Source organism: Pygocentrus nattereri, chromosome 26 (assembly GCF_015220715.1).
Source record: "Pygocentrus nattereri isolate fPygNat1 chromosome 26, fPygNat1.pri, whole genome shotgun sequence".
Lineage (NCBI taxonomy): Eukaryota > Metazoa > Chordata > Actinopteri > Characiformes > Serrasalmidae > Pygocentrus > Pygocentrus nattereri.
In genome coordinates, this window is record NC_051236.1 from 4,022,148 (window position 1) to 4,037,991 (window position 15,844).

Consider the following 15,844-nt stretch of genomic DNA (forward strand, 5'->3'; position numbering starts at 1 on the left):
TATAACAAATACAAGATGATTTAATTAATCGAATTAAACGTTGATCGGCTGATAGGGACCCTTCAGAGACAACTGAGCAACGTCTGCTCGTCTTAGACTCCTCAGTTTTGTATCACCACTCAGATTAAGGTCAGAAACTCAGTGCTCTACTGTCTAAGCGCTGGCTCTATCATCAGGAGATCGTGAGTTTGATCCCTGGTGCTGCTACAGACGTTTGTGGCCAGGAGTTAAGCCGAAATCTTAGGCTGCCATTCAGGTAGATGGCGTCCCCGGAACCCGTTGATTTCTTTCTTAACTTTTCCCTTAAGAAAATTCTAAGAATATGTGTTCATTTTCAAAAAAAAAAAGTTTTATTTTCTTTACAGCGCGACAACTTGTGTCTTAAGACACTGCTGGGAATGTGGCCGCAGGACTGAGAAACACTGGTCTAGTACAGGTCTCATGTTGTGACAGGCTTCTGCAGGGAAACGCACTACTGCAATATGTCCACAAGGGGGCATAATTACTCTACTGACAGCCAAGAGGAGCATGCAGAGCCTCCAGCTTCTTCACTTTAAAGACACCGCCTGTAATGGCCACAGGGTGGCAGTAAACTAGTTGTGTAGAGCCAGGTGTGAAGTGTTGTGAATCAGTACATTCATATATGGGACATTAATGCTGAGTAGGGCCCTGCGATGGACTGGCGACCTGTCCAGGGTGTATCCTGCCTTTCGCCCGAAGACTGCTGGGATAGGCTCCAGCATCCCCCCGCGACCCTGACGGAGAAGCGGCTTAGAAAATGGATGGATGGATGGATGGATGGATGCTGAGTAGGATTACATGGGATTACACGCTGCTATTGCATGTGACAAGTTAGAAAAATTTCCATGTAAACTTCAGTTTTTGCTCTCAGACTTTGGTTTCTGAAAGCCGTGCTTTGTGAATTTTGGAGAACTTTCTGTGTAAATTCAGAGCTTCAGAGCAGATTAAATAGAATATAGTTTCCACTGTACAACAACACCTGCAAACTTAAAGATATCGTGCACTAATATTCCACTGGTTGAAAATCAAACCATATATATGACACATGACTGATCAGTGTGTCAGACTTTGTCAGTTCTGATCTCCTCTAGCCGTTCGTCTCCGGTCAGTTTCAGACCAAAACGCGGCTGTCAGACGGATAATGTTGGATGGTGGACTCATCTTATTACGACTTTAGATTTTTCAAAATATATTTTACATTTTTCTTGTATTTTATTTTTACTCCTGATGTTCACTTAGCAGTACTGCTGTGTCTGATCCACTCGCACCAGCACGACACACACTAACACACCACCACCACGTCAGTGTTACTGCAGTGCTGAGAATGATCCACCACCCAAACAGTACCTGCTCTGTGAGGGTCCATGGGGGTCCTGACCACTGAAGAACAGGGTAACAGAGTATCAGAGAAACAGATGGACTACAGTCTGTAACTGTAGAACTACAAAGACCAGCTATACAGTAAGAGGAGCTGATAAAGTGGACAATGAGCGTAGAAAAAAGGAGGTGGTCAGAATGTTACGCCTGATCGGTGTATATCGGTCCATTGTACGTAAACTGCCTATGGCAGTTTAGTCCCACCCACTCGTGTTGAAGTTATACGGAGTGTTTCGGCCTGACACAACACAGGACAGCCAATCAGAACAGAGCTCATTTACATCTGCACAACAACAAAAACACCCTGTTTAATTCTAAGGGATAAAAACGGTCATAAAAACTGTTTTTGGTAGTAAGACTCATTTCAAAAGAGAACTTCTGGTGAAAAAAGGCCACACGTTAGATGTAAAACAGTGACACCTGCTGGAAACTTTCTGCTTGGTTAGAAAATATGATGTCATTTTAAGGCCTGTTTAGCTAGGAAAGGGGTCAGCAGGTATGATAATAATAATAATAATAAGAAGAAGAAGAAGAAGAAGAAGTATTATTTTTATTATTATTTCATAAATTAAATTTTTAAAGCATCTTTTTCTTACCCAAGGTCACTTTACAGAGGAAGAAAAAAGTTAAATAAAATAAAAATGAATGGCTATGAATTTATATTAGTATATCACTGTTTTGTGTGTAATCTTTTTTTTTAACGAAAATTAGAACAAATTCAAGCACATCAAGCAACCAATAATTTTTCATTGTTTCTTTGTTTTTATTCTGAGGTCTGCTGAAAACTCTTAAGGGGGCCTGTTGTAAACGAGCTGCATAAGCTCAGAATGCAAAGAAAGCCACAAAATGTCTGTGCAGTGTGTGAGATTTAGAGGGATGTATTAGCAGAAAAGGAACATCCATGTTTTCATTGGTATAATCACCTGTAACTAGGCCTGAACGATCTGAGGAAAATACTTAATTACAGTATAAAATGAGATTCAAGCCCGAGTTATTTTGGCCAAGAAGACCAGTGTGTCCACCTATTTTGTCCTGAGGCTCGACCCCTGAATGTGCTGAGCCAAACTGCCAGCAAGTTGTGGTTGTGATGTCACAACACATGGAGGTTTGGTTGCCTCTGATTGGTCTAATTCAACTACAGGCAGTTCACAAACTCTTATTAGGTGCAATTTCCCCTCTTAAAAATTAAAACTAATATATTTCTGCTACAAAAGCTGGTTGTTCAAGGGTTCTTTAGTAAAATGTAAATGTAAAAGGTAAGGTTCTATATAGAACTTTAAATGTAAAGGTTCTATATAGAACTTTAAATGTAGAGTAAATGTAAGGTTATATATAGACCTTTAAATTTAAAGTAAACGTAAGGTTCTATGCAGAACTTTAAATGTAAAGGTAAGGTTCTATATAGAACTTTAAATGTAAAGTAAAGGTAAGGTTCTATATAGAACTTTAAATGTAAAGTAAATGTAAAGCTCTATAGAGAATTTTAAATGTAAATTAAAGGTAAGGTTCTATGCAGAATGTATATGTAAAGATAAGGTTCTATATAGAACTTTAAATGTAAAGTAAAGGTAAGGTTCTATATAGAACTTTAAATGTAAAGTAAATGTAAAGCTCTATAGAGAATTTTAAATGTAAATTAAAGGTAAGGTTCTATGCAGAATTTATATGTAAAGATAAGGTTCTATATAGAACTTTTGACATTGTAACAACAGCAGAACCCTTTATGTATAGAACCTTACACAACACATTTTCTTCAATCTGAAGAACTATTTCACTGTGCAAGGAACCCTTTAAGCATGCAAATGGGTTGTTGAGTGTTGAGTGAAGAACCATCTTTTTCAAGAACCTTGAAGAACTTTCTTATCCTCTTATTTCAGGGTATGTTATGGTTTGTCCATCTGAATTAACCAGTAGCTGCATGAAATAAGTTTTATTAGTATTTATTAGTATTATAGTAATTTACTTTTTGTAAAATCTCACCTCAAATGAACAGAACGTGTTTTATGATCTCCACACATCACTATATGCTTACAATTCACTGCTGAAAGCCAAAAATCTCCGCCGCTCTTTGTGTTGTTTTCTAAAAGTGATGTTTCCAGAGCAGATCACTGAAGAGACGCCGTCTGTTTATAGTTTAGAGCCCAGATTTGGGGAAAAACGGGTCGACTTTCAGTAGAAAAACAAAGTTCAGCTTCTTTTATTATAAGGGTTTAAAATGACATCACCGTCTATTAGACTGGAGAGAAGAGCTACAGCCTCACACGACACCCAGCTTCTGAATGGAGCTTATGGAATATGAACGTTATGAAGAATATGACCAAGAGGGTTTTGGAACCACCAAAAGTTTGGGAGCCCCTGATGTAGGGGCGCAGTATGGAAGCCCATTCCTGCCAAGAAAAGAAAAACTTCTCAGAAAAAAATTCATAAAATTGAGAAACAAGTTATTATTGGATGGTAATGAGTCACTAGTTTAACAGAGCATGTCTTATTTTGAGAAAATAAGTCATTATGTCAACACAGAAATTCCATATATCGAGAAAATAAGTTTCTTTTGACACAAGTCATTTTTTTGAGAAAAAAACATAACATAAATCAATATTATAAGAATATAAGGTATCGTTTTGACATTGTAAGTCATTATTTCCACACAAGTCATTATTTTAAAAAAACAAGTCATTATTTTACTAGTAAGTCATTATTTTAAGAAAATATATAATTATTTCAAATTCTATTTCCATTTTCATTCTGTGTTTGTTTTTTTTCGGTGGGGGGGTGGGGGGGGTGGGGGTGCTTTGAGGAAAAACTACTGCTTGTGACGAAACCGCTGTTCCGACCAAACGGCCGCCCCGCAGCTCACTGGCGATGCCCAACTCAGAGTTTTCTGGAGTCAACTCCTACTCTTGACTCCTGCCAACAGAATCAATCGAGTCGACTCCTCGGCTTTGTTAAACCAGGTTTTATTTTAAATTGAGTTGTGCTGCACAACTTAACTTTAGACATGGATGAACAAATCTGAGATTAAACCCTTGATCTGCGTTTATTTCTATGTCAGTGATGCACACAAAAGCTTCTGGAGTGCCAATGGCGCCCTTGCAGGGAGAATCGAATAGAGGGCGTTACAACCACCAAACCACCAACATTAGAAGTTTAATCTGTCTGAATGAAGCTTAAGTCTGAGTTTGAAGTGATGGTGCAACAGGGATGTTTAATCTAGATTCACTGTAAACATAATCCAGGATTAACACGATGGTTGAAATGTAACTCTGATCATTTTTAAACTAAGTTTAAAGTTTGATGCAACATGATTAATAGAACCTTGATTTCATCCAAACTGAAGCTTAATCCTTGTTAGTGCAGCCCACCCTTAGGCCCAATCCCATTCCTTCTTTTCACCCCAACACCTTGTTTTTGAGTGTCTCCTTGCTCCTTGGAGCTGAGCTACAGGGCAGTGGTTGAGATCTTCCCTCTGAAATGAGCCCCTCTAATAAAAGAGCATCTCTTCATTAACAGCTTCTTGCGCCGCTCTGTAGGCGACCCTGCCCGTCTGCAGGGACAGCAGAGGAGGGGAAAGTTCAGCTCCTCACTGCTGGGCTTTAGTTACATTTAGGGATCATACGCCTTCAAAGAGGGGGGCAATTATTTATTATCACCCCCCCCCTCCCCAATTCTTCAGTGATATGAAGCTGAAGTCAGAGATTCTCCAGATTCTCGTTCGAATTTTCCCGTTCCACCTTAAATGTTACATTCAGTTACGTTCTGGAACTGTAGGTGTGAGAACGGCTGGACTATTTAAGGTGGAGCGGGAAAGTTAGCCAACTAGCTGCCAAGACATCAGCAAGCTATTAGTATTAAGGTGGTTGGTTAGTGTAGTGGTTAACATCTTGGCCTTCTACTCTGTAGACTGGGGTTCAAGCACCCTACACTATACCAATAAGGGTCCTTGGGCAAGACTCCTAACACCACCTTGGCCTTCCTGTGTAAAAATGATCAAATTGTAAGTCGCTCTGCATCAGCAAAAAGCCGTAAAATGTTAAACTAAGATAAAACAGCGGTTATTGTCATTTTTTAACAGAGAAAATTCTCACATCTGTGGGTTTCTTTGGTCTCTTCTTCTCCATCTTATCGGTTTTTCTTTTTTCTCTCATATCTCTCTGTTTGGAGTCTCTGAAAAACCTCCGTTTGGAGGGCCGTGTAGCCCAAACGCTTCACCCCACCCCTTTATCTCAACAAGAATCGGGACACCCCACCCCTAGACGTGAAACAGAGGGCTAAAGGCTCAGTGGCGACGAGTCGAGTCGAGTCGACTCCGACTCCGAGACGCGATGGAGTTGAAGAATCGATTCATTTGGAATCGACTCCTCATCACTACAGCTCGCCCTGAACTTCTCCCGGCAGCGTGACTACAGAGCCGCGGCGGTGAATAAGCCTTTTCGGTTCGGCGCTTCGCGGCCCCAAGAAGACGCATTAAACCCGTTTAATAGGAGACAGCGGGCAGTACAGGGTTACACCCGAGGCGTAGACGTCGTGTTTCGCGTCTTTAAGCCCCGCCAGAGCGTCTTCAGTCGAAGTTTCGGAGTCGAGGCCCCGGCGAGGAGCGAGAGAAAAAAGTTTTTGTTGTTGTCATGTGACGAGCTACGTATGCGGCGATAAAGTGCGGCTTCTGTCAGCGTATTTACCGAGTTTGTTTGATTTAAACGCCCGATAAGTGTCTTCCGAGAATGCCTCAGCCAAAATACAGGAAGATAGCCGTGTTGGGGTACCGCTCAGTGGGTAAGTTCTGGGTAAAACGGCCCGCTTTTGCTAACGGAGCTAGCAGACGTGCTAACAGGCTAACTGGTGTGGCTAATGGTGACTTGGCGCCGCTCCTGATTCACTAACGCCGTATAAACGCCCGAAAGTCCCGGTGAGCTGAGCTGCTACTGCAGGGCGACGGCGTGGGACTGTCCGGCGTCCAGCACCGCAGACGCGTCCCGTGTGTTTTCCCGGGACTGTCGGTTTACAGGCTTAACCTTCAGGAGAGAGTTAGCCTGCATGCTAACGTTAGTAGCTTAACAACCTTAGTAGCCCAACACCGAAGCGCACGCGGCGCCTCGGCCGGTTCCGCCCAGCCGCGCAGAAACCCGGCCAGAACTTTCTCCTGCTTAGCGCCACAGAGACGGTCACCAAGCCCCTGAGGTGACATGGTGACTATTTTAGTAGTAGTGCTTGGCTACATATGACTATATTAAGGCCACTAATTAATATATCGCGCCCTCAGTTTACTGTATTGAGGCCACGATTTACTATGCTGAGTTCAGTAAATATACTGAGGTCACAAATTAACTGTGTTGATGCAACAGATTTTTTTTTATGTCAAGGCCACAAATTACTCTGTTGAGGTCATGATTAACTATGTTGAGACCACTAATTAATAGATTTAGTCCAGAGGTTAACTATATTGATGACACATATTTCTGTATGGAGGCCACAAATTAATTTTGTTGATACAAATTTTTATTTCAAGGCCACAAAGTACTGTATTGAGGCCACTAATAAATATATTGAGGCCACAGGTTAACTATATTGATGACACAAATTTCTATATTCAGATTCCTTTATTGATCCCAGGGGGAAATTGCAGTAAAGGCCACAATTTAACTACATTGATGCAACAAATCTTTATTTCAAGGCCACAAATTAGTAAATTGTGACCTCAATACAGTATGTTGAGGCCCCTAATTAGTGTATTGAGGCCACAGTTGAACTATATTGATGACACGAATTTCTATATTGAGGTGACAAATGAACTGTGTTGATGCAACATTTTTTATATTAAGCCCATGATGTACTATATTGAGGCCACAAATTACTGTTAATGTCACTAATTAATTTGAGTTCACAATTTACTGTGTTAAGGCCATGATTTAACTATTTTGAGGCTACAAATAACTGTTGGGGCCACAGTTTAACTATATCGAGGACACAAATTCTGTTTAGGCTACTAATTAATATTGAGTCCACAATTACTAAATTGAGGGCACAAATTAACTATATAGCGGCCACAAATTACTATGTTGAGGTCACAAATATATATATATATATATATATATATATATATATATATATATATATATATATATATATATAAAATAAACATTAAGTCCACAGTTTACTGTATTGAGGCCACAAATTTCTACATGGAGGCCACAAGTTATGGGCAACGTAATTTGTGGTGTCAATATAGTAATTTGTGGCCACACCTTATTAAAAATTAGGTGCAGTCTCACTTTAGGGGCTCCATAGATGTCTATGAATAACGCAGTACTTAATCCGGTTCCCAGCCGGCCAAATGACTGTTTTACCCTGTAACTGTAAGTAATGCTGTCTTGGTTTCCTTTGCAGGAAAGTCCTCGCTCACTATTCAGTTCGTGGAAGGACAGTTCGTAGATTCCTATGACCCCACTATCGAAAACAGTGAGTCGCCTTAATCAGTAAGACACTCAGTGTCGCTCGTGTTGTGGGCAGATGCCTCTCACTGACGCAGAGGATAAATATACAGCGTGGATCTTTACTGGCATTCGTTCATGATGCCTTTGACGCTTTTTCTAATGCAATTAATGAATTGTCTTCTTATCTGCTCTCTCTTTTAACCCGTTCCTCTTTTCTCGTTATCTTGCAGCTTTTAATAAAATGGTGTCCGTGAATGGACAGGACTTTAACCTTCAACTGGTTGACACTGCTGGACAGGTAAAGAAAAAAGATCCTTTTTTGTAACAAACAGAGGGTTTTCGTCAAAGGTGCCCTTGTCTAATAATAATAATAGTAATATCATTTTTATTTATATATCACTTCTCATGCCGGCAGCTCAAAGTGCTTTACAGACATGTGATAAAACAGTTATACAAGAAATCGTTAGTTTTTATTTTGAATCAGAAAAAAAATCAAATGGATGAAATTGGAAGATAATGGCATCACCTAGACGTAGCATAATAGAACTTATGTCTAGATTTATTTCTATTTTTCTGTATAGTATTTGTGAGTTTGTGCAATTATGTCTTGCTACTGTAACTACAGTTTCAATCAAGTTCTATCTATCTACAAAGAGAAAAGCAAAGGCCCTAAGACTGAACCTTGAGGCACTCCACAAGAAATGCCAAATCTTTTTGATGAATGACTTCCAGCTGAAACCATGAACTGCTTTTTACCTAAATATGGTTTAAACCATTCTAAAACTGTGCCCGAGAGGCCGACCCAGCGTTCAAGACCGTGGATTAAAATCTTGTGGTCAAGATATAAAGTTTTGTTCCTAATTTTGGGGGTAAAAAAGGAGCACGACGTATTTAAACAAGGTTAACGTTTAAGTCATCAGTTCATAAATATGGGAACTACGCTGCAAAAATGAAAACAGCCTGTTTTGAATTAATTGTTTTTGTGATATCCCACGTTTGCATTCAGCCTACAGACGTTTAGCTCCGCCTACTCGCTCACACGCAGAGTGTTTCCGCCCAGACTGCTGCTTGTATGAGCCACAATGCAGAGCAGCTATTTAGAGCAGCGCTCCTTTGCATATTGGCCTTAAAGGCACAGTAACCAAAACAGCCTGATTGCTTTCTAATGCTTGGACATGTTCGAGCTGAAAAAAGGTCATTCCACGCCTCGCAGAGGAATGCAGCCAATTGCTGCATGAAGCCACACCGACGTTGCCATGGTGAATAGGTGCTGGCAAAATGGTTTAAAAGGGAGCTTAAAGGGGAATTCCACCAGTTTTCCGGAATGTCTGCATAATTCAGTGGTTGAAACGTAAGCCCGTCAGATTGGTTTGATGGTTTGATGCAAAAAATGGTTCGTTTGCAGAAAAAGAGTTTTATTTGGGGACATCATTAATGAGCCCCTCCTCCACCAACAGTGTAGAATAAATAAGCTGATTAAACCACTTTTAAGGTCAAAACTTCTCAAAAATACTGTAAAACAGTGTCTCAGACATCAGGCTGAGTATTCGTAACCGTTTAATAACTGAATAACTGGCCATAAACTCTTCAGACGCCTGGTTCCTATCACCACCACCGTGAGCAATTCCGACTTAAGTTTCTCTAGAATTGAGCATTTTGCGCCAAACTACTCTGAATGGCTTTGTGTACATCTTAACCATTTAATTATGCGTAATTTTTGAAAAATTGGAGGAGTTGGTGGAGTTCCCCTTTGTATCTTAAGCAGGGATGGACTAGTGCTTGAGTAGCAAAGCTGCGTCTCACACTGAAGTTAAAAAAATAAAGAATAAATACAAAAAACAAGAAAGAATAATACAAAAGAAGTAAAAAAAGATAATCATTTTTTTTGTTTATGTTTCTATTCATATTAAGCACTTTTTATATAATTTAAAAAAATTTGTTTTTTGTTTCTGTAATCTTCCCTCAAAATATACTGACTATTCCTGATGATGTCACTGTGCACCAGTGGGCAGGCCAAGATCATTTTAACCAATTTACAGTGGATGAAGGCAGGAGGACCATCTGTACTCCTTTATTTTTATGTGTACTGTGTTTGTCTGGAATTCGACAACAAGATGTTTTTGCATCTCGTCTCCAATCAGCATCCAGTCTATTTTATTGCTGCTGTCGACAGAAATAGTGGGGAAAACTGGACTCTAGACGGATGGTTCTGCTCACTGCTGCTGCTTGAGGGTGCAGAAATTTCCATCTCGGCTCTATTAAAACTAAGATAATCTGGTTTGCACTTGTCCGTCTACAGAACGTGTGAAAGCAGCATAAGGGATACAGACAGGTTGGATGATCAAACTATAGATAAACATATAGATATAGATAGTACATAAAACAACACCAGGGTACAAGTGGATGCCAGGAGGAAGACAAATTCAAGAAAGTTGAAACATATGGGGCCCTTTAATTTTCATCATGCCTGTATCGTTCTGTCTTTTGTCCCATAACGTTGCTGTTTTCATGGGTGGCTGATAAGTGGAGTTTAGAAATGAAGTCATGCAGGCATTTAGAAAAATGGGTGGAATTCCCCTTTAACTAATTGTAGTAACTGTAGTGTTGCTACAGTTTAGATATCGGTTGTTTTCAGGTTTAATGTGTGGTTTATTGTGGTTTGTCCATCTGAATTTATATCAGCAAATCGTAAGGCGAATTATTCAGTAACTGCATGAAATAAACGTACATTTTTATTTATTTATTTTTTGTAAAAGCTCCTCAGATCAACAGAACGTGTGTTTTATGATCTCCACACATCGCTATATGCTTACAATTTACTGCTGAAAGCCAAAAATCTCCGACGCTCTTTGTGTTATTTTCTAAAAGTGATGTTTCCAGAGCAGATCACTGAAGAGACGCCGTCTGTTTATAGTTTAGAGCCCAGATTTGGGGAAAAACGGGTCGACTTTCAGTAGAAAAACAAAGTTCAGCTTCTTTTATTATAAGGGTTTAAAATGACATCACCGTCTATTAGACTGGAGAGAAGAGCTACAGCCTCACACGACGCCCAGCTTCTGAATGGAGCTTATGGAGTATGAACGTTGTGGAGAACATGACCAAGTGCAGTTTGGAACCACCGGTGGTCTCAAGGAGTTCAAAAGGTTAATTTTGTGTCCTTTTTTTGGTTCTTTTGCAGGATGAGTATTCAATTTTCCCACATTCTCATTCAATGGACATTCACGGTTATGTTCTGGTGTACTCGGTCACCTCCATGAAAAGGTTGGTGTTTTGGTTTTGGTATTTTGAGTTTGATACTGTTTACTTATAGTTTGTAGAAGCCACTATAAATTAATTAATGGTCTTTTCTGTATAAAACATCACTTTTCAGCTTTGAAGTGGTTCAGGTTCTACACGACAAGCTGCTCGACATGGTCGGAAAGATACAGTAAGTCTATGAGGGTGTGTGTGTTCATCTGTGTGAGAACCAAAACGTGGTTATGAAATATTGTTTGTTTTTCCAGGGTGCCTACTGTTCTGGTGGGAAACAAAAAAGACCTTCACATGGAAAGGTAAGCAAAGTAAAGCTGATAAGATACTGAAGTTGGGAGCGTGAGATGAATGGCTCATCCAGTTCTTCTTTTTCATTTCTCATTCAGGGTGATTAAACCAGAAGAGGGCAAAAAGTTAGCTGACTCTTGGGGGGCTGCTTTCATGGAATCCTCTGCTAAGGAAAACCAGGTAAAGTTTCATTTTAAAATAAATTAATGGTTGATTTTTAAGAGGAGAGGAAAATATCATATGACTGACGCCACGTTTGATAATAGGGTGAAAATACAGTTGTAAATGGGAGTTTTACGAGTTTTAAAAATTTCCTGCATAATCGAATGGTTAATACGTTAAGAGATGCGTCCTGGAAAAACTTGCCAAGTCGGAATCGTTCACAGTGGTGTAGATGGGAACCAGATGTCCACCTCTAAAAGCTCCCTCACAGAAAGTTATTACATGAAATGGTTATGAATTCACTGCCTGATGACTGAGACATAAGTAAACCGTAACATCAGTATGTTTACATGTACTGAATGGGCCCATAAATTAACAAGCACTTCAGTAACTTGACAGTAGTTGTTTACATATAGAGATTTTTGCCAACCCAAAAACATAAAATTACATACATTCTGATTATAGATTAAGATTGAGGTGTTTATTCTCATTCTACTCGACAATCTGATAGAAAACCTCTGTTTACATGCTCACTACAAATAATCCGATCCAAAATGAAGCGTATGCATAGAGAGGCCCTTATCGTAGACGTTTCCATGACAACCGGTGTCACGTCCAGTCCAGTCAGAGTGAGATGAGCAGCAGTGAGCAGTGATATTGTTTTTAACTGCTTTAAAATGACGTCAGACTCAGGAAAACGTCCTTCACATGTCCTTATTAAAGAAGGCCGAGAGGAAGACGTCGTGCTCTGAGACACATAAGCTGGACGTCCGTCCCACCGCCGTCTTTTAAAGATCAGAGCATGAACTTCGTCTCCTCTGCAGACCAGTTTCTGCTCTGCCGTGTTGAGCGGTATAAACTCTCACTGCGACTTGATGCACATGCAGAACAGACTTAACCTTTCTGATAGGGAATGTAATCAGATACAGGCGTTTACACGGATTATTTTTCTATTTAACGGATTATTTACAGGATTACCCACCTCATTCAATCGGATAGAAACTGTATTGCGAATGACCTCAATCAGTGTAGTATATTCTGACTGTGGTGTTTACGTGGATGTATTCTATTCTGATTGAGCTATTAGTGAGATTATTAACAGATTATTAGTAAACATGACTATTGACTCAACGGATTGACTTAACAGATTATTTACAGGATTTCCCACCTCATTCAACCAAATAGAAACTGTATTACGAATGGCTAGTCTGCTCTGTATGAGGTGTTTACATGGATGTGTTCTGTTTTGATTGAGCTATTGGTCGGACCATTAACGGATTATCAGTTTGGATGGAAATGTGGCCACTGAGAACGTTCCAGGTCTACATAAGTCAATCAGTAATCATGTTTTGTAAACACTCAGCATGCACCTCTACCATTGTTTAGCCTCTACTTATTTTGGAGTTTTTATGCTTCCGAATTGCATGACATGTTTGTGGTCATTTCTGGTGCATCAAGATGAGAGTCAACTCTGTAGCACTGATGAATCTGAGGGCCGTTTTCTGTGAGGAGGAGCTGCAGTTTCCTCATAGTGCCCTAAATCAGAATCAGACCTGATGAGCATCTCTGTCCATTACCTCATCCATCTAACTCCTCAAAACCCGTCAGTCTCAGGGAGCTGTTAGTTACTCCTGCACAGGACAGATAACACGACCTGCATCTACTACATTGATTTTGTGCACGAATCAAATAAATAAACAACGTGCGTTCCGTTAAAGTGGAACATGACAACGATTAAAAGAAAACGAGAGAACAAATTAGAAAATCGTGACCATGAAGTAAAGAAAACGTGGCCACGAATAAAAGAAAACGTGCGTACCAACTGCAAAAACATTTACCACCATTTCACCATCAGCAGCTTTACATATAAAACTCAGAAGACTCGTGGAGGTTCTCTGGTGGTTCTGGATGGTAAATAAAACGTCTATATCTGTGTTGTAGTCATGGCAACGCCTGGTTCCCATCACCACCACAGTAAAGAAATCTGAGCCACTTCACACCAAAACGCTCTGAATGGCTTTATTTACATTTAAATTTCGTTCCATTCATCTATGAAACTCAAGTATGGAAAAACAGCAGAGATTGTACTGTTGCACAATTTCATTTGTTTTTTTCCCCCCATGTTACAGACGGCTGTAGAAGTTTTTAAGCGGATTATTCTGGAAATGGAGAAAGCGGACGGAAACGCCCCGTCAGAGGAGAAGAAATGTTCCGTGATGTAGGTGCCGGTTCCTTTCAAAGACATGCAGAGAGCTCCCTGGCTTAGGTTAAGGGAGACATCACCACCAGTCAACATGACGCGCAGTACGGTGGGGACTACGGTTCCCAAAACCCACCCACTCCTCACAGCAGACGGGAAGATTCTTGTATAAAACGAGAAAAACACGAGTGGTGAGCTGTCCAAAAAAAAAGAAAGCAAGAAATCCCCAAAAACAAAGTGTCCTGTAGCCTTGATTACACTACTGGCTGGTTTCAATTACAATATTTGATAGTGCTTTCCAAGCACAGTACTGCCAAACCTGACTTGTAAAAGCCACCAACATTTTAATGAAGCGAATGTAGACATTATTATTATTATTATTATTATCTTTTTCTTTTGTTCTATTATTAGCTGACAAGTAATGCATTTTTACCTATACACTGAGCCATATGGAGTTGGCACATGAACTTATGACCTGGTCAACTCCTCTTGGCTAAAATGCCTTTGGGCCAACATTTGAATTAAGGTGCCCGAACCATGTGCCTGGTCCACTCTCTATATGCATCCATACCATGTACCGTGGCGTGGGTGAGCTTTGTCTTTGCATAAGCACCTCGTTCTGCTCCAAACTCCCTTATAAACATGTGAAACCAACAAAATGTTGACCTACTTCGTGAAATGTTTTTTGATGGTCATCTTTATTCTGCGGCTGGGACAGTCCACCCTCGCCGGGGCGCAAAACACGTGCACCCTCTGCTTTTGACTGTAACTTTCAGCCAGCTGTATTTGGTTGAAATTTGAGACTTTTATTCTAGATTCTGTAGCTGTGTTTATTTCATTGGAGAGGCTCTCTAGTTTGAACCTCACGGAAAATGAATGTCTCAGTATTTTTTGTTTTCTCCATGAGAGTTAAAGCCTTTAAATGGAGCTGCTGTTCTTTGAAAGACAGACATTTGCCTCGACAGTATACTGACGCTGAAAAAGTGGCTTTTTAAACAAATAAGACGTTGACTTTTATGCCCCCAGAGTGGTGCAGTTGGTTTGTTTTTGCTTTTGAGGTGGAGATTGATTAGATTTCAAGGGGGTGTACTGTGAAGAATTAGTGTGTTAGCAGGCAGTGTTTGTTTTCAGGCCGTACTCAGTCGTGGGATAAGGCTTGGACGTCCCTGGTCAAATTACATGAATTTTTCGAACTAAAAATAAGTCGACACGTCCACTCAGACAGCAAATTTCTGCTCACTTTAAATGCACAATTAGTGCTGGGCGGTGTAACAGACGTGAGGTATACGGCAGTATTTACAGTGAACCGATGGCTGTACTTCAAAATTCCACCCGTTTCTGATTGAGGGCTCAAGGATTGGTGGTGTGGGAGCTCACCGATAGATGCCGCTGATGGAACGAGGGGGCAAACCGGAGCCAGGAAAACCTTAAGCTTGATAGTGATTCGGTGCAGGCTAAGAGCTACACTCTCCACAGGACATGCTCTCCTCTCCTTTCACTGGACTGTGCTCTGAGATGTCCCCTAAATGGGGGTCATTTTAGCTTCATATATCTGGATTTGAGCCTGCGCTGTGTGGCACGTTTGGCCTGCTAACTGAGCTATTGTTAGCCAAGAAAGTAGAGTTGTAGCTGGTTTAAGGGGAGCCTGGCCTCTTCCTATTTCCCTCGTTATATCAAAAACGAGACTGCAAAACATTAGAGCTCATCCGCAAGCAACTCTTCAGTGAATGGGGGTGAATGGAGCTAAACGACTAAAAGTTAAAATAGTTCCTAATCATTTACACAGAACTTTAATTTTAGAAAGTAGAAGGATGCATTTCACTAAAAAAAGAAAGGAAACTCACCTGTATGTTTTCTTTCTACAGCAAACGGGTTTTGGGCAGCAGGACACTGACATTGCTGCTGCTAAGTGCTGATTGGTTGGCGAGCGAGTTTAAAAGCTCTTGAAAATATAACCGCGGTGTTCAAATGTTCAAAAAGAACGTATTCTTTTACGTTCAAATATTTGGGCATTTCTAAATATAATTTTGCTCGAATGCTCCATATCAACCCACTCGCTCAGGAGCGCCCTCTAGTGCTGAGAAGACATTACAGAGTGGAAATTCTCCTCTCAAGT

General features: G+C 40.3%; 1 protein-coding gene across 1 annotated transcript; it reads left to right on the top strand.

Annotated features, from left to right (window-relative positions):
• The first annotated feature begins 5,756 nt into the window (after window positions 1-5,756).
• rhebl1 (Ras homolog, mTORC1 binding like 1) lies at window positions 5,757-15,579 on the top strand. Its single transcript, XM_017711699.2, has 8 exons — window positions 5,757-6,168; window positions 7,780-7,851; window positions 8,057-8,124; window positions 11,005-11,087; window positions 11,197-11,253; window positions 11,330-11,377; window positions 11,465-11,546; window positions 13,658-15,579. Exons 1-8 carry the CDS (start codon window positions 6,117-6,119, stop codon window positions 13,748-13,750), a joined length of 555 nt encoding a protein of 184 aa, XP_017567188.1. The 5' UTR covers window positions 5,757-6,116; the 3' UTR covers window positions 13,751-15,579.
• Window positions 15,580-15,844: the final 265 nt, after the last annotated feature.